The 27,090-nt window shown below is 51.8% G+C and overlaps 1 protein-coding gene across 1 annotated transcript; it reads right to left on the reverse strand.

Moving 5' to 3' along the window:
• Positions 1–15,197: 15,197 nt before the first annotated feature.
• TMX1 (thioredoxin related transmembrane protein 1) lies at positions 15,198–22,437 on the reverse strand. The gene is given in 9 exon segments (XM_035328110.1): positions 15,198–18,205; positions 18,958–19,027; positions 19,109–19,210; positions 19,293–19,338; positions 20,655–20,783; positions 21,288–21,333; positions 22,037–22,088; positions 22,090–22,153; positions 22,256–22,437. Coding segments are annotated over 9 exon segments (834 nt in total). The 5' UTR covers positions 22,402–22,437; the 3' UTR covers positions 15,198–18,026.
• Positions 22,438–27,090: the final 4,653 nt, after the last annotated feature.

Below are 27,090 nucleotides of genomic sequence, written 5' to 3' on the forward strand. Positions count from 1 at the left end.
ATTACATTATTTTATATTATATTATATCAATTTTATATTAAAAATATGCTTAAGAGGAGCAGGTAGGAAAGATGAAACCCGCACCCAGTTTCCCATAGTGCTGGGCCCGTCCCAGACACAGCAGAGCTAAGATTTGCTTCCTGCACCCAGGCTGGAAGGTTTCTGGGGGGGGGTCTCAGGGGGCAAGGAAGCCCTGGAAGGGGAAAACCAGTGGATTTGGGGGCGGCTGCAGGATCGCCCCATGTTCCCTCCGGCGTTACTTGCAGAGCTGAGGGACAGCAGCTTTGTTTGGGAGAGAAGACCCAGGAGAAACATCACCTGCAAAAGGGGGGTCAGCCTCTAACAGGGGCCCGTTTAATCCAGCGCCCTTGGCGTGATGAGCGGTGCTGGTGCAGGGCTTGGTCCCTCCCTCAGACACCTTGCTGCGGGGAGCTCGGGGCTCAGGGTCGCCGGGAGCCTGCTCCATGCCCCGGTTGCCTTCTGGAGCAGAGAGGGAAGGAAACAGGCTGAGATTTAGCCAACCCCGCATGGGCAGGTGGCAGGAGCCAGATTTGCCCCCAGACCCTTGTGTTTTGGGACCTCCTCCTTGCTGGAGAACTTCCCCGCCGAGAGCTTCGGGCAGGACGGGCTTTTCCCCGTTTGCAGGACTCGCAGTGACTCCACCGTGGTTCCTCAGCGCGGACTCAGCTGCTCCGTCCCCAACAGCACCCGGCCAGGCTCTGGAGGAGCTCCCCATGACTGACCCCACAGCCTGGATTTGGGGTGCCCACACCCCCGGGTGCTGCTGGGGTCCCCCATTTCCGCTGCCTAAACCCCGCGGGGCTGAACCCACGCAGCCACAATGGGGAGGGGCGCACCCAGGTGGTGATTTTGGGCTGGAAACGCGGGATTTGCAGAGTTTGCTGGCAACGCCCAGAAAGCACCGCTGCAGACACGGCCTCGGAGAGCTATCAGATGGCAGCGGGGCTGCGAGATGCTCAGCTCGGCCCCAGAACGAGCATCTTCACTGCTCCCCTCTCCGCCGTCACCTCCGTGCCACCCGTCTCCCAACAGCTTGCTTTAATTACGCAATTAGAGCGCGTACAAAGCTTTCCGCGAGCTTCAGCGGGTAATTAAAACAGACGGCGAGCTTAATGGGACCAGCTCCTCCTTCTTCTTTTAATTAAGGTCTTAGCAGTTTATGGGCTGGCTGCAAGCCCTCCTCCCACGGAGGTGGTGGTGGTGGTGTCCCCACACCTGGTGGGTCACCGCCACCGTGTCACGCACCTCCTGGTGGCACAGCCACCCGGCGGGGCTGGATGCAGCGGGTGGATGTCGGGTGTCCAGGCACTCACCGGCCTCTTGCAGGACCAAGGAAGGATGCCTCAGAAAGGAGAGCACGAATCACCACGCCGCAACGGGCCGTATAAACCCGTGGATGACCCTACGATGGGCCGTGCCCCTCGCCGGGCTCCCCCCGTGCCCCTCTCCGGCCCGAGGGCCGCGCGCCTCTGGCCCCTCGGCTGCACGAGCAGCTCGTTGCTACAACAGGGATCGCAAAAACCATGGAAACTGCTCGTCTCGGCCAAACCCAAACTTAGCTGTATACACAGCATAAAATTTAGTTGCTTTAAACTTGCATTTTTTGGCTCAGCCCTCGCGGCCACATCCTGAGCCCGAATGGATTGAATTACCCAGCGCAAAATAAATTCCATCTGAGCGGGCTGCGGCCGCTGTCTCCCCAAACAAAGGCCGAGGTGTTTGCTTTGCCTTTTTTTTTTTTCCCTTTTTCCCTTTTTTTTTTTTTTTCTTCTGGAAGAAAACGAGATGATTTTGTCAGAGAGGAGGAGCAGAGGCCTGGGCGCAGGGCTCTGCTGGATTCTTTTGGGGCTGATGTTGCGATGCGCTGGGCCGTCACCTCCAGATGCTGCCACCTCTGGCATCCTCCTTGTCACCCGACGTGGCAGTGCCACCTCTCTTTGCCACCTCTTTTTTTTTTTTTCGAGCAGGGACCATGCACCAGGTGCTGCACAGAGGGAAGGAATCAAGGCGTTTCAGAGGGTGGTAGCAGGGGAGCTTTGGGCTCTCTTTTAGCCCAAACTGGGCAGGAGAGCGAAGAGCAAGGGGCAGGGGGTGGGAGGATGGGAGAGGGGAGCAGGAGGTGGTGGCAGGGAGCTGGAAGGGAGCTGTCACTGCAGAAAATGAGCTTTCAAACGAGGCTGAGGAGAATGAGCAGAAGCAAACCCCTCTGTCCCCTCGGCCCTAGGGCTAGGAGAGGGCCGGTGCACCCTCCGGGGAGGCTCCGGAGCTCGGGAGAAGCAGCGGCTGTGTGACTGGCAGCCCAGCAGCACGCCGGGCCCGCTGCGACCCCTCGTTAGGCAGATTTATTTATGGGGAGTCTGAGGAGCATCGTGCAGATCGAAACGATCGCTTCGAAGGAGGGCGCTGGAGAATTGATGAGCCAAGCTGGCGCGGGGCTGGTCTCGATGCGTTTGTGATGTGATTGAGAAGTTCAGAGCAGGCACGCAGCCCCGCGGATGCAGGATCAGGTCCAGCGCCGTCGGCGTGGCAGCTCAGCACCAGCAAACAGCACCGAACTCGCTGCACACCTCGGCGGGTGGAAGGAATTTAACCTCACGAAGCACCAGGAAGCCAGGACCGCCCTGCTGCGCCCGTTTTACAGGTACAGAGAGGCCGCCTGAGTCACCCGGCAGGCTGCAGCAGGATGCCACCTCCCTGGGCTCGCGTCCTCACCACCAGCCCCTCTCTCACCCCACACGTGGTGCCCAGAGGCCAGCCGAGCCCCAGCAGCCCACCAGCCCGGCAGCAGGACGTCCCCTCGTGCCCACCGCGGGCTGAGCTGGGAGCTGCCATCACGGCACAGCTGTCCTGGGGGGGAACAGAGGAGCGCTTTGTTCCCCGCTGCGTGGGATGCACGGTCCCCCCTCCTCTCCCTCCCCATTTAGCCGCCCTTTCCAAGGCAGTTCCCCGGGGCTGGGAGCCGTCCCCTCCAGACATTTAGGTCAGATTTGAACGTGGCCTGAAACCCCGACAATTTGTGGGTAAAGCCTGCAGCGGGTGGGCTGGCTGCAGCAGGTCTAACACCGCCAGGCAACGCCTCCCACCCTGGACACCCTGCGTGCCCCATTTTACACAAGCAAACCCTTAAATCCCTGGGGCCAGCAGCTCCCCTGGTTCAAGGCTGCCTTAAATTGCATCCAGCTTTGGAGGGAGACGGGGAGCTGGGAGCGCTGCACGGCGCACAGCGCTCGGCTCAGCGCAGCACGTAGCCAGGCACCCTCACAGCTCTCCTCTCCCCGTGCCAAGGCTCTGCTCTTGGGACAGGTCCCAGACCACGTCCCAGAGGCCAGGGATTGTGCATGAGACGGGATCAGGGCACCACGAGGGGATCTGCAATTCAGAGCAGCCCCAGAAACGGGTGAGGCATCGCGGGGGACTTTGCGGAGCTGGAGGAGGATGCACCGAGGTGGGCACGGTTATCAGAAAGGTGGGGACCTGCTTTGGGATCAAGCCCCACTGAGCAATCCCATGGGATGCTGGAGCATTTGGGTGGATCTGGGGAGAGCTGGGAAACCCTTTACCCAGCTGGTAAAGGATTCCTGTCAGGCACTTCTTCCTCGGCCTCGAAGAAAATAATTGCACGGCAAGAGCCAAGAGAGAGCCGATGACGCCGGAGAAATTAACCTGGGAAATAAAGGACCAGGGGCGAGCTCTAATGAAGTGAGGAGTTAGAAGCAGTGACCGCCACGTGTGAGGGCAATGACAAGCAGGCCTGCTGGTCAGAGGGATGAGGCAGGTGCTTACCACACACCGGCCGTGCTTCCCCAGCTCCTGGTCCCCAGAGCTCGGCCCCGGCACCAGGTTGCCCCGTGGGCAGCCCCGTGGTGCTCAGCGTGCTCCTGGCACTCTTGGCACAAGAAAAACACCAGCTCCGAAGTCATGCAGGTGACCTGAAAGAGTGGCTGAGTCCTGGGGAGCTTCAGAGGAGGCAACCGAATGAATGCAGCAAATCCTGCCCAGGGATCCTGGCTCCACAGACCCCAAAAAGGACCCCCAGGATGGGAACATGGGGCACTGGTCTTTGCTGCATCCCTTATTGCCTGAGAGGACGCTCCCTGACTCAGGGCATGGTTAGCCTTAACAAAAAGCTTGCTCTGTGGGTGACAGTGCTCCAAGGAAGGCAAAAATTGGGGAATGAGGCTGGGATGTGCCAGTTTGCAGCCATCCTAGGAAAGGAGAACAGTTGTCTCCATCCAAAATCAGCACCCGTTGTCTCCCATGACACCGACTCCAACTCTGACAGGCTCAGACATTTCCTCCCAGTAGCATCATCTGGAGGAAAATGCCCACATGAGCTTGTAACAGCAGCAACGTCACACTTTCCTACCATCAAGGCTGGTTCTGATGGCTCTGCCAGGCAGGGACATGCCCCTGATGTTCCCAGAGGGGCTCCAAAGCATTTTGTCAGCCCGGCCTCCTGCCAGCCGTCACCAGCCACAGGACCACTCATCCATTCCTGCCCTGACGATGCTCGTCTGGTCCAAATACACAAAAGACACACGAGAGATCCAGCAGGAGACGTGTTTGTGCCAAGTGTTTAGAAAAAGCCCAAGAAATCAGGGCAGGTCGATGTCCTGGCTGACACCACCCACCGGGCTAAATCCTCCCAGCGAGCTGGGAGCAGCGGGGGGCCGAAGGCTGCCAGCACGGCCGGGTTCGCAGGCCAGGAGGGATTTTCTCTCCGTCGGAGCCAAGCAGTCACAGCCTTGCATTGATAAATGGGTTTTGATCCTGTGCCCACACACAAAGATAACGTGCTGGCCAAAGCCAGTCAACGACTCCGCGGCACTCGCTCCTACGCAGAGCGCACCAACAGGTGTCAAGTTTGGGGGAAATCAAGCTCTGACGTTCATTGCTCTGTGAAATGTATGGGGCCTCCTCCAGCCGCAGGTGATGGGAAGGTCTCCTCTTTGAGAAGGGGATGAAATGGGCGAGGCAGGGTGACAAGCTCAGTTTGTGCAGCAGATGCTTTCCGAACCAAGGAAATCTCTCTGATCGCCTTGGTTTAATAAATAAAATGCGGTAAGCAATTCAGCTCTAGTGTGTTTTAAATGCTCCTCTTAGTGTTGATGGCGTTAACACCAGTGGGATTCTTTAGAAGATCCCGTGTGTGCCGGGGCGGTGGCACCCACAGAAACCAGCAATCCTCTGACTATGCTTCTTGTACACCTGCCGTTAAACCAATGTAAAGCTCCCACCTCAAATCCCAGAGTTAATTGCATGTTTTACGCTGGGCCAGCTGGAAGAGGCTTGGCTTGGCATTGCATGGGGCTGTTGGTTGTGCCTGCTACACCCGAGCCCCCCTCCCGGCTCTGCCGCAGGGCCTTGCAAGGCCTCGGGCATGCAGAGCCTTGGGGCTTGTTTCCCTCTGGGTCTTCTCTCCGTGCTGTGGCAGACACCTCCTCCCTTCCCCGACATCTCAGCGTCAGCCTGGGCTGGCTGAGCGCTCCCTGGTCTCCCACGTGCCCCCACTTTGCAGCAGGGACCCCCCACACGAGCGGCTGAGCTGGTGGAGGCTGCGATCCCAAGGGGGCCAGAAGCCCCCGTCCCCTCCCGATGCGCCTCGGACACCCTCGGAGCAGCCCCAGGCCGCTGTGGTTTGTGAAGGCAGACGGAGGGCAGCCAGGAAAGCCAGGCCTGGTCTCTGGACGGCACTGGGCTGGTACAAATCACCCGCATTTTGGCAGCTGGGCCTTTCACCAGGAGCATGTGCCCGGCCTTACCCCATCCATGTGCTTTCTGCAGGCGCTCCGGGCATCCACCAGCCCCACACCAGCCCCAGGTGCCACCGAGGCATGGCAGCTCCAACTGCAGAGCCCCGAGGTGCTTCTGTCAGAGAGCAGTGAGACGTTTCCCCTCCTCACCATGCACGGCCAACCACTTTGGGAGAAAAAAAAAAATGAGTGACACAGCGGACAGACTTGTGGTATTTAAGTCGGGAGCGCCAGGCTGGTGCTGCAGCCCTCCTGCCCACCCGGTGTTGTGCCCGTCCGAGCAGCACCATCACTCTGTGGGGCCGAGGTCCCCCTTCCCATTTCCACACAGAGAGGCAGGGGCATGGGGACACTGCCCGGGCCACCAAACCCCAGGTTTAGGGCACACCAAGGCGGTGGGACGGCCGCTGGGCACTCCTGGAAGTGCGATGCTGGGATGAGACGGCGCCTCGGAGGAGGACAAGCCGGGAATCCCTGCTCACCCGTCTTCAGCTTGGGCAAGAGTGTTTGTCTGCTCCTGTCCTCCTGGAGAGAGGTGAGCTGGCAGGTGAGGGGATGCTGCCCCTACTTCCAAAGTTTTAATGACCTTCTCCTGGCAGACCCGCAGCTCGTGGCTTAGAGTTTTGACGTTCCTAAACGAAGAGCGAGATCTGAGATTAAAACGATCTCACTCAGCCAAATTCCTTCCCTGAGATGCTGCATGGAGATCCCAGGGCCTGCTCCTACACCCTTCGCTCAGCAACAAACCTCCTGCCGCTGTTACTCCCCACCTGGGAGCAGCTCTCCTAACGGGAAGACCGACTCCCCAGGCAGCAGAGATTTTCTCCCCGCGCTCCACGAGGCAGATTATCTCTGATTTCTGCCGGTCCCTTATCAATCATTCACCACGCAGCCACGCTCCAGCCGCGCTCCCCGGATCGCGCCGGTGCATCTGTGCTGTCGGCGCGGTTCGTGAGCTCAGTGCCGGCTGAAGGAGCAGCCGTGAGTAATCACATCTCCTGCGGTACTGCTCACGCTCTCAGCGAAGCAGAACGAGTAACTCACACTGCAAATGACTCACGGCCCCTGGAAGCTTCTCGTTTCAGCGTCCCATCGAGGGCAGCAGCCCTGCAGGAGCACCTGCTAAGAGCTGCGGGCCCTTGGCGTTCAAATAAATAAAGGGGAGAATATTAAATCCCGTATTTCAGCCTTATAGGAAGAGTTTCAATACAGGGACTCTTTCTCCTTCCAGAAAATCCAATACAATTAAATGATTAAAAGAGAAAAGCAGACATAGCACCAAGGAGGAGAGGCTAGACGAGCTGCTCTGAATACAGATCGTGCGCTGAAGCCTCGATGAAGCCTCCGTCACTCCCCCGTTGTAAGTACGAGCCTGTTGCCGTTCCCATTCCTCCCTCCCAGAATAACAGCCACAAGGCACAAAGCTCAGGATGAAAACTGCCTCATTTCTTAGCCAGAGCCCACTCGACGGCTTTATCCTGTGCGCGCCCGTACACACAGTGCACGTGCACAAACACCTTTCCTGCTACAGAGATGCTCGTTGGAGCACGTAACCCAACCTCAGCGCCCAAACCTGCGGTCTCCAGCCCCAGCCATCAGAGTGATTTATGGCCCAGAAGATGCACCGGTGTCCTTCGTGCCTAAACCAGGCACAGGATGGAGATGAAAGCCGATCTGCCCCTTCCCAGCTGTCCCCCGGCAGCTCCACGACCACAGCGAGGATGAAGCCTCTCGGGTGTCCGAGACATCTGTGCGTGACAGCGGCGCTGGTTGTCCCTTCTGTCCTCAGGCTGCTTGCCTTCGAAGCACCCTTCGAAGGAGGTGCAGGAGCAGGAGAGATGCCGAGGGCTTACCCCAGTCCCTGATGGCAGCTGGGGAAAGTTTCTGCTTCTGAAAGTGCCACCAGACAGCCGGCTGCAGAAGGTACCGAGCCTTGCTTCAGCCTCCGTTTCTCCAGCCACGATGAGGCAGGCTAATAGCAGGAGACACCGGGCTACGTAGCGCACTGCGGAGGGTGACAGCAGGCTCAGACTGATGGACAACGCTAACAACAGCGTGGCCGGCGTGATGAATCAGAGCCATGCAGCTTCGGGGGAACGGAGGAGTGGAAAACCACAAAAATCGAGGCTTGCAGCTTTCTGCCCAGGCCTGGAAGGGAAGGCAGCGTCCTCCTCCGGCAGGCTGAGCCCCCAGGTGCTGCCTGCTCGCAGCTGCAGGGAGAATCATAGAATCATAGAGTATCCCGGGTTGGAAGGGACCCGTACGGATCATCGAGTCCAACTCCTAGCACAAGGTGCCTCTTGGTGCGTGCACCCAGCTGCAGATTGCAAAGCAGCTCCCTTCGTGGGGTCACCCAGCAAAGGCTTTATCTCGCCATCCAGCCTCAGCCCCGCGAGTGGCAGAAGGAATAACTGAAGCCGAGCTGCTAAAAAGCCTCCCTGTGGCCTGCCTCCTTCTGGAGGGCTGTGAACGCAGCGGGTCCTGTTCCCTGGGGACTCCAGCGGGGCGGTTTAATGGGGTCCTTGGTGTCCCCCGCGGTGCCGTAGGCAAACCCAGCTCCTGTCTGCAGCCCCCACATAACAGCATCTCGTTGGGCTGTGGCTGGCGGGGAGGAGGAGGTGTGAGCAGGGCAGAGGTGGAAGCAGAAAGGCAATTGATGTCTGCAAACCTTCGGGCTGGAGAGAGCCTAGGCCAGCGTTCAGCATCCCTTGCTACGGCGCCCAAAATGTGCTGGCTCCACCCTTCGCCAAGAGCCCGACGCAAACGCTGCAGAGCTCCACGTGGCGAGCGGCCCTGGCAGAGCCCCAGGGGCTGCCCCCGCTCCATCTTTCCCTCTGCCTCCTGCCCACGCAGCACGTAAATCCCTGAGCACCTACAGCAGCCTCCCTCCAGCCCCCGGCACCCCTCACGGCCCCCAAAATGAGCTGAGCGACCCCTCAGCACTGCCAGCACAGGGGTACCAGGAGACAAAGCGCACATCTCGGGATACCCGACCACAGAAATCATGCCTGCTCGCCCCAAGGGCTGCATCCTTGAGCTGTGGTGGAGAGGAAAACGGGCATCATGTTCTCGAGGGGAGAGCAAGGAGCTCCTGCAGGTACCAGGGCGCAGGAGAGGAGAGCTGGCAGCGCCGCCACGGGTGGGCAAACAGCCCCCAGCGTTTCCACGACGTGCTGGTGCCTCCTCCCGGGCCTTAAAAAATAAATAAAATAAAAAATCCCTCACTTAAATTCTCCTAAAACCATATAAAAAATAAGGAGATAGACAGCTAGCATCTCTCCAAGCACAGCACTCATCCCGGGGAGGGAGAAGTGCCAGAAATCAGCTCAAAATTGCTGCTGATTCTCTGTGGAAGGCGTTCAGCTGCTTTGCTGATAAGCAGCAGTATAAATCTCTAAGCTGGAGAGGTAGATCATTAAGGGGAAATGTTTAGAGAAATTAAATCCTTTTTCCTGCTTCTTATGCTAATAGGGAAAACCAAGCTGATTTGCGGGAGGACAACATTTAGCAATATCTAATTCATCAAAGTCTCCATCTGTTCTCCTTCCCATGCTGAGTCTGTCAAAAATCAGCTTTCCTTCAAGCAACACCCGCGTCGGTTTTAGCCAAAAGAGGCCAATTCTGGAGAGGTTTGTAAATAAACGACTTCTGCAAACCCGGCCAGAAAAAACAGGCACGGGCTGGGCCTGACCGAGGGAAATACATGTCGGGACTGAGGAGAGGTGGCAGAGTGAAGGAGGGGACGGGGCGATGACTAAGAGGTGCAGCTGCCAAAACAACCTGCAGCGGAGGCCGGGCTCCCGTGGCCGGCCAGCGTGGGGTTAACGACAGCGGGGTGGGGAAATCTCCAAAGCAGGGAGATTCTGGCAAAATCCTGCTCTGGGATGGGGCAGGATTTGGGAGCCAGCCGTGATGGGGACCGTGCTGCAGCGCTTTGGAGAGGTCCTGAGCAGGGGCACCAGCACCGCCTGTGCTGCCACGGCTGCTGCCTCGCGCCCCGAATGCTGAATTAATTCCTTATACTGCCCTGCCTACACGTGGGTATCGAAGCTAACAGACCATCGATGTATTTAATTCGAGCAAAACATAACACGGAGCAGATCTTCTCCCCAAACCTGGAAATTAAGGATTTAAGTAGCAAGGCTACGTTCCCAAATTCTCCTTTAGGGGCAGGATTATTCTGCGTGGTTCCTGCAGGTAACGAAATGTTCCTGTGTTCAATTTATTCAGCAAACTGACTGCATTTTCTCAGTGTTTGGAGCAGCGGGGATTGGGTTTTCAAAGCGGGCAGCCCCTGCTGGGCTGGCACCAGCGTGGCAGGGTGGTTTTGGTACTCTGGCAGCACCCACTCCCACCTCTGGATCTGGGGCTGATCTGCCCTAAGGCATTGCAGCTACAGAGGGGAAAAAAAACCTGACATTTGCTGCCCTAAAGACAAAACTTGTTTGTTTGTTTGTTTTCTCTCCTCCTCCACGGGGCAGAAAATCCAGACGGCAGCAGCTGCAAGCCCCGGGGCTGGCCAGCGACGTGGTTCACCACCTGCCTTTTGCAGGCGGTTGTAAAGCCCCGTACTCAGCAGGGAGCAAACCCCGAGCAGCCTGGCTCTCCCTGCAGCTCTCCCTGCAGCTCTCCCAGCTGAGCATCGCCTGCGCCCGAACGCCTTTGCTGCCACCAGCCGTCTGCTGCCTTCGCGAGCTCCCTCGCTGCCGACCCCGGCTTGCTCGTCTTGGCCAAGCGCAACGTGCAGCGTAAAGAGGGGAGAGGAACACGGGGAAGCTGGAAAAGTCCAAACGGCCACAGATTTTGATGATAAATGTGCTCGTGCATGATTTGGACAGGGCTGCAGCGGTGGGGCTGTTCCTGAGGGCACCGTGGCGGAGGAACCGATCCCCCCAGTGAGGCCACTGCCCCTGCTGGGGACGTCCCCGGCCTTTCTGGCACTTGTATTCTCCAGGAAGACCCCAAAGTCTCAAATGAAAGCCAGCTCCTGTGAACAAGGAAGGAGAGAGAAGAGTTAACTCTTTGCACTGCTCTGAGCTTCCTCCCAAGGCTGCAAGTTCAAGCGACGATCCCAGCTGCCAGCAATGAATCCATCCGTCCGGGGCACAAGGTGCAAGCTGGACCTTTTCCTTCTCTCTCGTTATCTCTCGCCAGTCCCCGTATTGCTGCTGGGTTACTTCCTGCCGTGTTTCCTCTAGCTCAGCGTTAGTTATTTATTTCCTAATATCCTTTCGTTCAGGAAGCTCTCGCTGATCTTTAACCTTTTTTTTTCTGTTCCTTTGGTCTACGCCACCCGGCACCCACGACGTGACACAGCCTGGCCCCTTCTCGCGGGCATGCACAGTACCATACCCATCGTCTCCCTTACAACCACCAAAAATGCTCGCGTTCACCATTTCCCGAGCGAGCAGAAGAGAAATGAGGCATATCTGGATATCACGTGCCTCACATAAATCCGGCCGAGGGGCTGGGGTTAGTCAACATTTTCTAAAAAAAGGCCTCTTTATGGTGCCTCCGACCCAGCCCCGGGCTGACCGGCTCCTCCAGCCCAACGAGGTCTCGCTGCGGCACCGCGGGCGCGCTCTGGGCTCTTTTAGTCATCGCTGCACAGCTCCAGCAAAGCATCGGGACAAACAACTCCCCCCCCTGGGGCCAGCAGGGCTGCTTCTTTCCATCTCTCATACCTAAGAAAATATAGGGAAAGCTCCAAGAAAAACCCCGCTGCCACTTGGTCGGGCCCCGGTTGGCTTCAGCCATCGCTCACCTCCTGCGGCTGGGCTGGCAGCGAGCTGTAGGCTCAGCAGATCTGAAAAGGGATTCAGCACCCGCTGCCAGGGCTCTGAAAACACACATCAAAACGCCCAGTTCCTCCAGAAACCTGCGGTGGTCACGTTTACAGCACACACCAAGCTGATGATGAACTACTGTACTCAAAAACACGCTGCAGCAGAAACCACGCGCAGATTAATCCGAGCAAGATACGTTTTGGAAACACCTTGCTTTTATTGATCTTCGGGCAGGATCTCATCGATTACCCCGTTTTGTAGGACCACCGCTCTCAGCGGATCCTCCAGAGACACAAAGCCCTTGGGAAATTTGGCCACAGATGCGAGCTCCGGCCTACGGGGGACATTAAAATGTAATTTCCCTTTCTGATCAGCCAGGCGTGCGCAGAGCCCACGCCAAAGCCTGCTTCGTGCCAAGTACTTCGTCTCAAGTTGTGTTAACTTGAACAATAATAATTAAGACAGAGCTCGGTGTCAGGCCACGCTTCATGTCCTTCCCCAGTATTTCATGAGAGGACGGGGAGAGGAGGCGGCGGCCATGGTTACTTACCTCTGGAGGTGACACTTTTCCAGTCACCTAAGAAATCAGCTCTGTCGTCAGCAAACAGCAAGGAATAACCAACAAGGGAAACGTGACATTTTCCTGGGAGGCTCAGGGGCTGAAGTAGCCTACAGCCGGGCTCAGCGGGCAGCAGCAAGGAAAGGCTTTGCTCAGCCCTTCGTTACCATCAAGTGGCAACGTCACACGCGCTCGAGAGCCAGAAAAGGCCACGCACGCCCTCAGTGACACGCTCACACCTCTCATTCCTCTACTACAGCGGCTCGACGAGCACAGCTGCCGTGGCTGAGCACCACGGTCAGCCTCCACCCTGCCCATTTCTCCACCCTCAGCATCTCCGGCAGCCCCAGGCTCTCCTCTCCCCACTGACTCAGGACAGAACGCCGATGGAATTTGGGCCGTGCAAATGCAGCACTTGGCCTCCTCGGGTTGTTCTGTTGTTTTTTTTTTTTTTGACGGATGAAGCTGCAGTTCCAGGACAAATACTCAGTGTGGTCTGATGGCGAACAAGATCTTGGATAGTCCGAGGAGTCAGATGGAAGGGATTTACAGCAACGGTGCTAACTGCAGCTCCGAGCTTCAGGGAAACAGAGCGAACCCATGATGCTGCCGTGCCTCACACACTTACCTGTGGCTGAAATTACAAGGGTAGAGGATGCCATTTGCACAGGCCAAGAAGAAATTTATACTTTGAGTGCTCCTTTCCCCTTCAGCTGACAGTCTTCATACAGCAAGCATTCAGAGGGAGCAGCTATCCCGAGTGCCAAGGAACAGAGACATCCTTCCTGAGGAATTACCAGTCACACAGGGGAAAAATAGGATGGAGGCTCAGGCTCAGCAAAGCATAGCTGAAACACTCTGGAAGGAAAAGCACAGCCAACACATTTTATCTTTACTGATGATCTTGCATTAATGGTTTCTCATCTCGCATTTTTGGAACTTCTCGGTTTAGAAGTCACAATTTAACTTATAAATGAACCTTCTGAAGCAAGATTCAGAAGATTTAATTGGTGGCTTTTTTTTTTTTCCCTGCAGTTTCACAGCTATTTTACAAACTTTTGCCATTTCAAGGGCACTGGTTTTACACAGGCATCCACCAGCTACCAGACCCCAGCTCCTGCACACGATGCTCCAAGGCACACGTGCCACGGCTACGCGATGAAATGGGCTCTCATAGAGATGAGCATCAGCTCCCAGTGCAGGAAAGGCTGGGTCTCTGATCTACCTCACATTTGGCCCACACAGAACCCCAACACCAAGCATTCCTTCGGTTGTTGGCATTTTCTCTCTGGCCACAGCTAAACCCCAGCACAGAGAAGGCACTTACCAGCTGGGCAGCAGCAGGAGGCGAAGCGCAGCTCGCCAGGTATAGCACTAGCCAGGAACAGGGCTCCAGGGGCTTTTTGGAAGGCTGGATTTTGCACGCTGGAAGGTAAGGTCAAATACAACAAGTTTTGCAACAGGATAATTCATATACTCTACTTCATCAGATAAAGGAAATACGCTTGTTCCTTTCACAGGCTAAAGATGAGCATTAAAGATCAGCTGCATGCCTAAGAGCTGGCTTTCTGTATCAGCCTTGCAGTTAACAACAAGGCCGTAGGCAATGCTAACTAGAAATGAAACTTAGCTGGTAAGTATTAAAGAGCTAAACCTAGAAACCTGAAGAAAAAGGGCAGATTGAGGCAAAATCTCTTCTATAAATTTACTGAAGTTAAAAACCCACAGTAAGATGAGAAGTTCAGCAAGGCAAACCAAAGCTGACCCAACAGCGGACTGCAGGGCATCAGCCAGACTAGCGGCCAGAAATAAAATCCAGGGAAGGAAGAGCCAAAGGTGATGCTCTTCGGGTCAACCAAGAACCTCAGCCGATGCAAAAGAGACAAGAGCTTCAGGAGAGAGCCTCCCCCACCTTTGTAAGCAAAGAAGTCTTGAAGTTGGCGTTTTATTTTGGTGTTGCTAAAAGACAATGCCATCGGCATGCTGAACGCTCTCCTTCCCTGACACTCCTTGTCACAACTGAAACTTCTCCGGTTTCAAAAACAGACCCATGGCCGATGGCAAGCTGGCAAACACCAACTGCCAGCTAAGCAGACAGTTGCTCTTCTGTTTCCCTCCAAGATAATTAAAAGAGCTGGGATTAGCTAAGCATATTTGACTTTTAGCTGCTTTGGGCTGGTTATTGTTCTCTGCTGTACGTCATACGCCGAGTGGAAGAGTAGGGATGTGAGGCTTTTATGAGTACCCACTAATTCCCCAGGCAACGCATATTCCTTGTTCCTGCTGGGGAGGAATTGCAGAATATTACTGAATTTTTCCAGAAAACTTCAGAGCTACAGAGAGCTACCCCATTCTTACTATTCCAGATGAGGAGATGGACAAAATAGTGAGGGAGCAGGCAAGACAGACACCGATGAGAAAAGCCAGCACTGGGTCAAGCTGTTACCCAGCAGTGCTTTGAGCACACCTCGTCTGGATTGGCTTGCCCCCAAACATCTCCTTCATTTCAGAGACAACCCCAGTTTAAGCTTCCCACTAACATTAAGGTACCGACGCCGGCCACTTCAGCTGCTGGGATCTGATGTAGCGCGTAGGTGGAAGAGGGGAGGAAGCAGGCCGCAGCTGAAGTGATTTGCATGCATACACAACATGATTTTAGGCAAATGCAAAGAAGTTACAAAGAGCTGAATTTTAAGCAGCATTTGCCAACTCTAGCCTACATTCTTTTTGCAACACAGGAACACTTCTTTTTTTCCCCTCCCCTCAACCATCGCTGTCTAAGCCTGGTATGCATGAAAGCTCCTTCCCAAACCGTAAAAATCATCTAACCAAAATGACTCAGAGTACCATGAGAAACCCAAGCCAGCCTCAGCTAAAGACCACAAGTAGCTCAGCGCAGCTTTAGCCCAAAGAATTCTTCAGACTCGTCTCTTCAAAGAGATTTATCACAAATGGCTCATTTGCGAGAGCGTAACAGCAATTTTTTCCATGGAAACAGCTGCAGTTTTGCTCCTTTGCTATACAGAAAGACACTGTCCTAAAAAAAAAAAAAAGAACAAACAACACTGAACACAAGAATCCAGAGCTCATGGTTATTTTTTACTTGAAGAATCTCCGAAACATTAAAAAAATACCATTACAGTTAATTCATTCCTTCCTGAATTACACTGGATGTGCTTGGTCAAGGCGGAGATGCGGACACGGTCTGACTTGTATAAAACTGATATTCAAGCATCATCAACACACACAAAGGACAGGCTCTTATGCGCATTTATTACACGGCAACCTTTGCTCTTCTTCAGTAAACATCTTCAGAATACAGATGGACAAAGACAATATTCACAGGACAAAGTCATAACATCATTAAAAATATGAACAGCAAGATTTACAGAGATCAGCAAACAGGCTGCCTGTGGATAATCCAACAGCACTTGCCTAAGTTACAAGGATCACAAGCGCAGGTCTGCAGCAGGGGCTGGATTCCAGCAGCTCAGAACACTTCTGAGTAAGAGGCAGTTTTGGAATTCAATCGGTTGCCTGAGGCAGGGAGGCAGTACAAAAAGGTAGGAGTGCAGAAGGCAAAGGCAAGGGAAGGTAGCGCTAGAAGTTCTTGTTGAACTAGGAGTCTAAGATGAGAGCAAGAAAAAAAGGTTGTATTTGTTCTTTTGAACTTAAGCATTAGGCAGAAGTTACCAGTATATACTTTCTGTATTGCACAGCCAGTTATAAAGTAACTGAAAAAATAGAAAACCCTAAAAAAACGCTGCATTTTTAACAGCTACATTTAAATATATTCACTGAAGTTAGCCCACAGAGTTCAACTTTTAAAACAATACATCCATTTTTTTCACCACGATCATACAGCATTTGTGTCCCATCTTCTCGAGCCCTCTCCTAACTAATTAAATACACCATTTATCAAAGTGCTACTACTTCTCCTCAGTACATCGTAGATTTATTGCTTAATTTTCCGAGTTACAAAGGCTAACACTAAGCATTTAGAGAATTTAAGGCAATCCCACAAGCCCAACACCTTAATGGCATTTATGGCACATGCAGGTCTTTGTCCCGACACCAGGAAGGGTTTTGATACTTAACGGCAGGAACACTTGGATTTTACCCCAAATGGTCCCTTCACGCAGTGCAGTTACATCTTGTCAACACGTAACCCAGCACTTGAGTGAAGTCATTCCAGAGCACCGATGGTCAGAAAAAGAGGGGAAAGAAAGTCAAAGGAGGAAGCTCCAGGCTCTTATGTAAGAACTCATTCTTACTCATCTAAGAACCTGTTGGAAGATTCACTCAGCTATTTGGATTGCTGAATCACTTTTTTCCATTCACAACACGCACGCCGAGTTATAACCTGTCAGATCTACTTAAAATGCAACCGACAAAAGTGTTTAAAACTGACAAAAAACAGAAGTATTTTTTAACAGCATTAGGTAAACTCATTCACCCGCAAGAGCTTTGAATCTTCCCCCCCCCCAATGTTTCTTTCCTATCCCACAAAATTCATTACTAGCTCTTTGTTCCATGGTCTGTCTTCTCAACAATCACAAAGAGAGCCTGGCTTTAAACAGCCATGCTGCCAAGTGAAAACATTTTCAAGAGAATTTCTGTTTGTGGTCTTAATCACAACCAAGTTTGTTACTGGCACTTACTTATCAACTGCCAGTCCTGCGAGCCCACTCAGACAAATAATTAAAAATAAAAAACACACCAACAAAAACGCAGCAACAAGAACAAGCCTGTCAGAAACCCAAGCTTGCTCAGCGTTAGACTAACCCTTCCCTTGCAAATACTTTGGAAATTAACTGAAAGAACATGGAAAATCTTTTTCAAGTGATGCAAGATAACACTAGTCCAATGCTCACGTGCACTCATTTCCCTACAGGGTGAAAAACATCAGACAGGAAACAGCAGATCACAGTTTTTTTTGGTTTTTGTTTTAAAAGAACTAGGGTGCGTTGTTTCATGATGGTTTGGGAGAACAGAGAAGATGCATTTCTGAAGAAAAAAATTAAGCAGCCAGTTCAGCTTCAGACCAGGTACGGCCTGATTGGATTTGCAGTACGATTTGGTTAAGCAGCCATTCTTAATGATGTGTTAAAAACAAGCAGAGTCCTACAGCACAGAACCCTCCGTGGAAGCTGTCCCTATCACTGGGACGGACAAGGCTTCATAGTGCTACTTGTAACACTTTCCTGGAGTAGAGCACTTCAACAAGAGGTTCATGCACTTTCTTGCAGCAATTTCCTTTAGAAAAGGCTGTAAGTAATTGTTTTACCAGAAACTTCCCTGGGTAACGCACAGTGCTGCTTGTGGCTTCCACCTGTAAGGACTGCAGGGACAAGCTCTACCTTTTGCTCGGAGGGAAACTTCTGCTCCTCTAGATGAAGGCAGTAACCTTCGTTTCTTTAGAAGTCTGGGGGTTTTTGTAACACTCATTGTCGCAGCAGAAAGCACAAGCTGGTCGCACAGAAAGCCCGGAAAACATCCCATAACTGAAGGAACTTTTCCCCTCAGCATTTCTTCAGAGCACAACTGGAGCTGTGCTGAGAAACCCTTTTGAATGCTTTAACAGCAAACAGGTTAGTGCATTTTTCTTGCTAGTGATCCCTAACACAATGGTTTACATTCTACCTAAAAAAATCCCTAGAGAACGAGTCATTTGAGAAGCCACGTCATTTCTTGGTGCTCCTCTGCACACAGACAGAAGCTCCAGCCGTGTGCAGCAGCAAGTTTTAGTTCTGAATACCCGATACCGGAGACGCTTTAATTCTGAATTAGTGAAATGCATCAGAACTACCACGATGGGAGTCACTCCTCTCTTCGAGCTGAAGGATTTGACATTTAACTCCTTTTGATTTGGTGACTCACGAACACTAATCCTGCATGCAAATAATGCTAAGATTTATCCGCTGTCACAGCAGGGTTCACTGGGCGCTGTCGCACAGCATTTGGTGACGAGTTTCTTTTAGACTCCTCTTTATCCTCCGCCTCATCGTCTGAGATATCTTCCTCGTCCGCTTCTTGTTCTTCATCCAGCTTTTTCAACAGGTGAGCTGACTCCGGAGCTAGCTTTTCTTGAGGGGAAAAGAGAACATGCATACAGAACGTCATACCAGTAACAAGTGAGATGTTTGGTGGTGTTTTTTGTTTTGTGTAAGTATCGCAGACTAGCACAGAATGTGGATGAACTTAACCCAGGTAGCACTTTCCAGGACCAGTTACTTGAATTGCTACCTTTGGTAGAATTGTTGCTAGCTTGAAGTTACCCACAGGTCAGGTAGTAAAGCTTAGAGCCTACTAGATAAGGTAACAAAAAAAATCCAGTTTAGAAAAAATGAGTAAGGTTCCTACAAAATGTCAGCTAGCATTCAGATTTTCTTCCATGTTATTTTCATGTTTTCTTGACGGATTCCAAAGACTAACCCCAAACTGAATCCCCCACTATCCACAGAACTCCCTTTTAATCCTCACTTTGCCCCTAAAACAGAAACAAACCCTGCAACTCAGCACCAATGAGCGCTCCACAGGATGAAGTAATGATTCAAAATTTTTACTCTATCTCCCCAGACATAAGGGATTTTATAACTCGTAGGTATAAAAATACAGCAAAAACCTTTTTCTATCACCTAAAAAACAGCTTTTAAGCAATAGTTTAGCATTCACCTCAAATATAATCTCTCACTATAAACAAAAACTGCAGTTAAAGCACAGCATCAGTCCCGTGTGAAACTTCCCCATCCAATCTTCCTGCAGACCCAAGTTCTGCAGCAATTCTTATCCAGTAAGATTTACCCAACATTGAAGTTGAAGTGAGCAGTAGGCTTACTTGAATAAGGGTACTGCGGTGGTCTGTGTTTTTTGGAAGGGCAGAGACAGTCTGCTAAGAACACCATCAGCTGAAACCAAAGACAGACAAGGTTAAAGCAGAGACACACCACAGCAGACACAAGGCGCTCTGCTTCAAGGGGTTCACTTACAAGTCCCAGTATCAGTCCTGAGAACAGAGTTGCCAACACAAAAATAGCGTATGAGCCCCAAACTGGTATTCCAACGCTTTCTGTTAAGTAACCATGGCAGTGCTAGAACAAAAAACAAAAGAGTCATTTCAAGGACAGCTGAATATCCGAAATATTGAAATGAAGTTGAGGGCTGAGCACGTACCCTGATCCACATTGACAACTGAAACAAAGCCGACATGCTGCTCATCCTGAAAGAAAGCAGAGAAAAGTAACTGAAAGCATCCAAGTTAGTCACACGTCTGTTATCTTCTAGTCTGCCTGACTAGTCACTGTTTAGCTGCACGTTGAACAATTCTCTGCTCGTGCCTGGTTTCCCTTTTGACTACTTTGGTTTTTATCTTCTGTTTTGTCTTCTCCTGCAGTAAGCGCCCATTTCCCATGCAGCTATCTTTAGAAGCAACATCACCCCGCATGATATTCCACATCTGGACGCCTACCAATGCCTTGACTTGGCCCTCTGGCACGTTAATTTTAATTACTTGTGTTTATATTCTAAGTTATACATGGATCAACAGCCTCTGAGAAGCCAGCTGGAACTCTATTTAGGATACCAGTAATTAATCATCTGGACATTGTATTAAAACAAAGAACTTGTTGAAAAAGCTCAGGTTATAGAAGAACTGGGAGATCTTCAAACACTTGAGGTCAGCTGTGTTAAATGCAAGTCCAAGAAGACCAGGCTATCTGCTACGCATATTCTGCCGGTTCTGACATTTCCCTGCTACTGTGGAGCTCAGCATTAAGCACTGACTACCTGTAAAGAAAGGAGAAATCCAAACATTGAGACAACGTAAGTTGCTAACGGGTGAGTTGTGGAAGCAGGCGGTGATGAATAAAGACCTGCATGCTCCTTCAACACGCACAGAGGAGCCGTATTGGAAGCGTGCGCTAGGAAACCTACTAATCCTAAGATTAGCACCCTACTTCATGTGTTTCTTGGTGGGGGTAATACTCTGTAAGAAAACTGCATGGTTTGGAGATTCAAACAGCACCGTAAGCAGACAAGGTAACAAAGTTGAGCTTCTTAGAAGAGACAAAACGTAAGACTTCAATCTAGCATAGCGCTTCATGAAGTGAAGCGCCGACACCCAAACCTGCTCACACCCCAGCGCAGTTAGCACAGGTCGGTCACTGCGATGACAGCTGGCATCTCTCGAGTGAGAAGAAAAACCGTGAACAATTGGGTTCATTTGCCTCAACCAACAGCACTGCCAACACGCCCTACCACTCAGTTATTCGACTGCCCTGGAAGCGCCCCTCTCCCACCACACAGTAAGTGCTGTAACAGCTGAAAGCATTTCCAAGCCACAAAACGCATCCTGTTCACAGACTTGTGCCAGCCCTGAGCTGCTGCGTGAGCTGTTTCCAACCTACGGGCCTGTACCGACCCGTCCTTCCCCACGCAGCACCAGGTGGAGCACGTACGTGCTCCATCTCTCCCCCCACGTCCTTGAAGCGCGTGTGTTTGACAACAAGCGATTACAAAAATCCTACCAAAACTTACAGGAAAGAGGAAGGACCAAACCACGACGAAACCGGTTCGATGGATTTCCATTCCTGGTCACTGATGAAATTTATGAAATCAGTTTTAGTCCTCGCGCCCTGGTATTTCCGAAACTCCCCATCTTTACAGCTGTGAAGGAAGAACAGAAAAAGCCCTATATTTTAAACAGCTGAAATATGCAGCATTTGTTTTCAGCCAACATCTTCCCTCCCATCACCTTGCCTTCCCCCCACACCTTTTTTTTTTTAAAAAAAAAATGTTTTGCTTTAGATGATACCGGCTCCTACTTATTTTCTAAGAACTGACTCTGTACCTATCCTGGCTTGCTCGGGCTGCAATTCCCCTGTAGATAACGATCTCCCTAACGCACCCGCCACCCGACAGCATTAATATCAACCTCCAGAGAAAAGGTTGCAAAATGGGAACACCCATGAAGAGATCGAATAAATATGGCCCGAGGGCACGAAGGAAGAAAACCCCGGTGGCACTGTAAGGTCACTGGAGATAAGGCAACGGATGTCTCTGCATAAAGTAACTCGTGTTCTTGAAGAGCACAGTACGTCTCATTTGCTTACACCAAAATACATAAAAAGACGTTTCCTCTTCAAACAAGAAGTCACGCTGCATACTTACTGATAGATGGTAGGAAGAGCTGTTATGATAAATCGCCCACTTAATCCTGTGAAAAAAAAAGTTATTTTCAGAAAAGTACGGTATTGTTGTATAAAAGGAAAAGCTAGAACTGTTGTCACAAACCTAAACAAAAGCAGCTGCTCCTAGTGTGTGTTTCATACACCCATGAGCTTGCGTGCGTGAAAGCATGGCACACATTCTAAAGGAAGGGAACCTGAACAGAGTGGGAAAAAACTTCTCCATGGGAGACAGGAAAAAGACGTGGCTGGGGATACCCATTCCGCTCAACATTTGGGCTGCAGCTCTTCAAAGATACTCTTTTTTCTGCCCACAGCGAGCTGCGTTCTCCAGTGCTCACAGAAAACAATCTGAGTGGGGCAAATTTCAAAAGTTCTCACGTGACTTCAGAAAAAGCACCGGCTTTGACAGTTTTTACAAATCCCTCATGAACAGGAGAGGGATTCAGTGAAGTGAACTTCAGCTGGGAGAAATCTGCTGCTCACAGTCCCTTTTATTAAGAGTACAGGAAAAACTAAGAGTGAATTTAAGTCTGCATGGTACTTAGAGAATGAGAAGAAGCATTTCCTTGAAGCCTTCCAATTCAGCCCCCAGAGAAGTCCCCCCGTTGCTTTTGCACCCAGGCAGCCCGGACAGCCCAGTGCCCGATACCCGAGCTGCACCCCCCTGAGCCCAACGCCCGCCCCCCGCCTCTCCCGTTCCCCAAACCCCCCCAAGTCTCCCCGCCCCACCTGGCTGTTCCGTAACGTCCACCTTGGCGATGTTCACATCCAGGTCCTCCCCCCCACTCGGCGAACTTCTCCCACTCGGGCTGCAGGCTCTGGCAGGCCGGGCACCAGGGCGCGTAGCTGCGGCAGGACACAGGGATCGTCACCGAGGGGCCCTCCCGGAGCCCCTCCCCAGTACCCCCGGAGCCTCACCCCCCGCCCCCCCCAGGCCCCCCGCCTCACAATTCCACCATCCACTCTCCGTGCAGCAGCTCCCTCCACGTGCCGTCCGACAGCACCCGTACCGGGCTGGGCCTGCCCAGCGCGGCCGCGCCGCCCGCCAACAGGAGCAGCACCAGCAGCGCGCACCCTGAGCTCACCGCCGCCATCTTGCGCCGCCGCGCTTCTGCCTTCCGTAGCGTGCTCGGCGTGCTACGTCATCGCGCACGCCCCGCCCCTCCGACCCCGCGCATGCGCCTGGAGCGATCCGCGCCGCGCGTGTGCTGATGGGGCTGGGGGCGGGATTAAGACGAGGGGCAGCCTATAGGGCGTCGAGTTGTGGGGAGAGGGGAGGGCTTGTCGAATCACGGCTCGCGGGCGCTGCGGCCGGCCAATGGGGGGCGCTTGGTCCTCGCCCGCCGCCATGTTGGGCGGGATAGGTGAGGCGGGAAGGACCGTGCCCGCCGCCATGTTGGGGGGGGGGGGTTGTGTGAGGGGGGCGGGCCCGCCATGGTCCCCGGCTGCTGCTGCTGCTCCCGCAGGGCCCTGCACTGTGGCCTGCTGTGCGCAGCGGGCTCTTCTTCTCCCCGACACCCCGTGGGCAGACGTTTAAACGTGAATAAAAAGCTGCAGCAAAGGCAATGAGTGTGTTGGTGTGCTGTGTCCAATTTCCTGTCGCGGCAGGTGGTGGTGAGCAGTGAGGTGAGGACGCAGGCAAAGCTGCTGTGCACGGGCACAGGGAACGGCGCCCTGCTGCCACCTTCCACACTTGTAGTCGCTTACAGCAGAAAAACGTGTCATTCTTGTGCGTAAGTCAGGAAAAAGGCCCCTGGTAATGAGCAGAAAAAACCCTACGTAATTCAATCATTTCACTGCGGTTTGTTGATACGTTAAGCTTTTCAAGGGAATGCTTCTCTTTTTTGATAGGCGCATATCAGAGAATCATCTAGGTCGGGAGAGACCTCCAAGATCACCTAGTCCAGCCTCTGACCTACCGCTAACAAGTCCCCCCCTAAACCATACCACTAACATACGTCCTCTCCCACAACGTTTTTGCCAGCTCTTGATCAGAAGAGGCTGCGATACTCTTAAGTCACCTTTTCTGCCTGGATCGTTTCGTTCCCTGCATCTTTCGAAGGGGGTTTTGCCATAATTTAATACCGCACAATTAAGGGCTTTGGCAGGTGGAGAGAGCTCGTCTGTAGCAGCCATTAGAGCAGTGCAGGGAAAAGAATCAGCATTTGGGATTTTTTTTTTAATTTTGGCAACTTTTCTGCAGCACAATCTGTATGTTCCTCTTGTATGAGGACACTAAGACATTACTAAGGACTTGATGAAGGTTTTTATTCATTGATTCAGGGCTCAGGAATAAATCACGATTGCAGCACTCTCACTGCCATTCTATTTTAGTCATAGCTGATTTTTATTGAAATTTTGTTACTGATAATCCAAGAACACTTCAGCTCTTCATCAGTCACGAGATGCCAGGAGTTGTCTTCATTTCTTCAGAGTAGTAGTACACATCCTGACAATTTAAGATGCATTCAGGAATAGGATGGTGCATTGACAAATGTGCTGCATTACCGTGTCGTGTGGAGGTTGGGTGCCTACCAAGCCACGTGGCTTTGATCTACATCCTAGGAAAAGAGGCTGGAAGTAGGGTCTCACCTCTTTTACGCGCTGAACAGGAGGATAATTAAATGTGCCTTGCCAAACAGAGGTGTCTGAACAGATGACTGAACGGAGGTTGAATTTGATTTCATCCGTGTGTGTTAAAAGAAAAAACGCGACCGAATAGAAGCTACAACAGGAGCAAATTGCAACACAGCCTTCAGATGACACCACAGGAGAGCTCTTCTGGGACCGAGTCCCACCTAGAAGGGCACGTGTGGGACTGAGAGACGGGGAGAGTGATTTTGCCATTTAACGCTCCTGTGCTCAAGGAGAAAGGAGCTGGTAGGCGTTTACTGTAAATAAAGAGTAGTTTCAGAAGCACACTAAGCTCCTATGGAAACAGCTTGAAAGACCCCCAGAAGTATGACTTCATACCTCCTCTTCTCCTGGTGCTAACAATTATTTTAATTAATAACTACTGTGGATTACTTCTCATCTCCGTTAGTAGTACACTGACATTTTCTTGTTTCTTTGTAAAGTTTTGAGGCATTTGAAAACAAGTAAACCTTGGCCATACCTTTTATGCATTCATCCTCTCGTCTGTTCAGCCTTCCCAAGTTGTAAGAGCAGTATTTGCCCTTTCAAGGCTCACAATAGAATAAAGAGATGTAATAACCAACCAAACATGAGATGACTCTGAGTGCCCTTAACACATGAACACAGCTCCTGATTCTACCACCCCTTTTCCCTTTCTTTTGTGCCCGCTCTGTTACTGTGAAGGAAAAAAAGTCTTACTTCAGAAATGGGCAGGGAATGGAGGCACAGCCCTGGTTTAACCTCATCACCGCCATCCAGTCCACTTCTTTCCTGTCGTGCTCCCTTGAAGGTATGATGCTCCTCTGTAGGAGCAATCCCAGGTACCTCAGCATTCACGAAGCTGCAGAGCCCTGTGGCTTTGACCTTGATGGAGCTGCCATGTCTCCAAGACCGTCCTGAGATTGGCCTCCTCTGCTTAGTCCTCAGTCTGAAGAGGGATCCTCAGGCCTCGAGGTTCTTTCCCTTTGCAGGCTGTAGGATCTAAGTTGTAGCCAAACATACATTAAACAGGTTTTGGTACCGATCCTTAATGAGCTCTCTTTTTGCAGAGTTTGTCCACACATCCTGGTGTACAGAAGGGATAAAAAAAGGCACGATCCTGACTGTCGGGGGTGCTCTGCTGGTGTTAAGGTGTTTGCACAAAGAGGTTTGCGCGCTGTGATCCGTGCATATCCCGCCTTTAAAACCTACTTCAGCCTCCGTTTGCACCACCACTCAAAAGGGAAAGGACGATCAGTGGGGAAAACACCCTCGATCCCTAAGGACCATGGTGGAACTGAGAAACCCCAGTAACTGTCCGCATCCCCTGTGAGAGCCCCGAGTGGTCCAGCAGAGTACCAGCCCCTCTGGTGGGGTGGTGGAGGTCCTCAGGTGTAAATTCCCGTTCTGTAACATCAGCCCCACGCTGCTGAGCAGGTCCTTTATCCCTGCCCGGTGGGGTGAGCCCACGGGGGAGCGGTTTGGGATTTCTTTCCACGGCCTTTTCCAGCGCTGCCACACGGCGGCAGGGCTGAGGCTGCTTCCAGGAGGAGAGCTGAAAAAGTCCTCTCAGAAATGACCTGCATCACCTTCAGGGCGTCCTTTGATATCATGGTGTCCTCGTGGAGGGCTTTTCCCGTGCCTGGTAATGCTCTTTCTCCTGTTTTTAGACTGATTTTTCTAAGAAGCTGAGGTGCAGGCGGTCAGTCCGCAGTTCTTCCCCCCACACCACACCGCTTTGGTCATTCTGGCCAAGGCCGGGGTTACAAAAACACCAAGTCTCTGTAAGTTTCACGTTCAGTTAGGAGAGAGAGTGAGTGCTGCTGATACACAGAGGCTGAAGCACGAGCTTCGGTTATTGTTAGAGACAGAAGAGGAATTATGAGAATTTTAACTGCAGGGAAAGGTTCGCTCAGCAAGAACACTGGTCAGAGAAAGGAGATTCAGCCCCGAGACACTTGAGCCCAGGAAACAAGGCCCCCTGCCCACAGAGCTTTATATTTTTTATCATTATTATTATTATTAATGAAGTATGAAAGATGATAAAGCAAAAAAATGTCTGCGTAACCAAGATATCATCTTCTTTTTTCTTTTTCTTAGTGACATCTGTGCCTCACAAAAACAGATCCCACAGGTAGGAGTGGGAGTAGAAAGAGTCTGCTTCCTTTGGAGCTTGTTTTCTTTCAAACTGGAAATGAAAAAAAGAAAAAAGACCAAGGTGCCTGAATGTCTCAACATATCGCCCAAAGTTAGAGCCACAAAGATGAACAAATTTTGCGAATTCAAAGAGTTCTGTAAGCGGTCAAAAATGGGAAAAACATCCATGCCAATTCACCCACTCTCTTCCTTTTTTTTTTTGCAGAATGTTAATTCAACTATATTTGAAAAGCGAACAACTCGAACCGGCTCTATTTCTGCATGTTTTCTCTCTCTTTTTTAAAGTACCCTTACCTTTCCTGATGACAAGCTGAACCGAACCAGACAAATGATCAGTAGGGACACCGGGGCTGCCCACCTGGGGCCCACCTTTTGAAGGGCCACTTTGAGACAGCAGGGTGCTGGCCAGGTAATTATTTCACAACGTGGATCAAGCTCTGCAGTCCCTGGGCAAGGTACAGCATCAGAGCCCTGACCTGATTTACAGAGCCTGCATTTATGAAATGCCAAGAGATTATGCAGAGAGCTTTCCTGCAAGTGATCATATGAGTCAGGAGACATGAAGTCATTGTCCTGGAGCCCAAGGTGAAATCAGGCTGACCCCGAAAGTCACGGGCAGGCCTCAGGCTGCCTTCTGTACCGCTGTAAGAAGGTGAACTGATCCCACCTAATTTATTTGGCTGTTTTCTAGCTTCAGCCTTATGGGAAAATTGGCCACTAGGAGCAGTTTTATGGGCTTCAGTGTCTGAAGAATTAAAGTCAAGAGCTAATTGCTTTTCTGCAGTTTCTGGGTTTCATTACAGGAGGACAATCCACGCATTGATGCCTCCTCCTATGCAAAAATCCCCCGTACAAGGGGTCTACACTGACGCACGCAGAAGATGCCACGAACTTCCCAGAAGCCAGGGTGGGCTTGGTGCCTGTGGACAAGGTTGTCACACTGAACAGTCGGGGAGGATGAGCAGAGACATCTCCACAGGGCATTGTGCTCGGAGGAGCCCCGCTGGAGAGCA

The sequence above is a fragment of the Oxyura jamaicensis genome, chromosome 5 (assembly GCF_011077185.1).
Source record: "Oxyura jamaicensis isolate SHBP4307 breed ruddy duck chromosome 5, BPBGC_Ojam_1.0, whole genome shotgun sequence".
NCBI lineage: Eukaryota > Metazoa > Chordata > Aves > Anseriformes > Anatidae > Oxyura > Oxyura jamaicensis.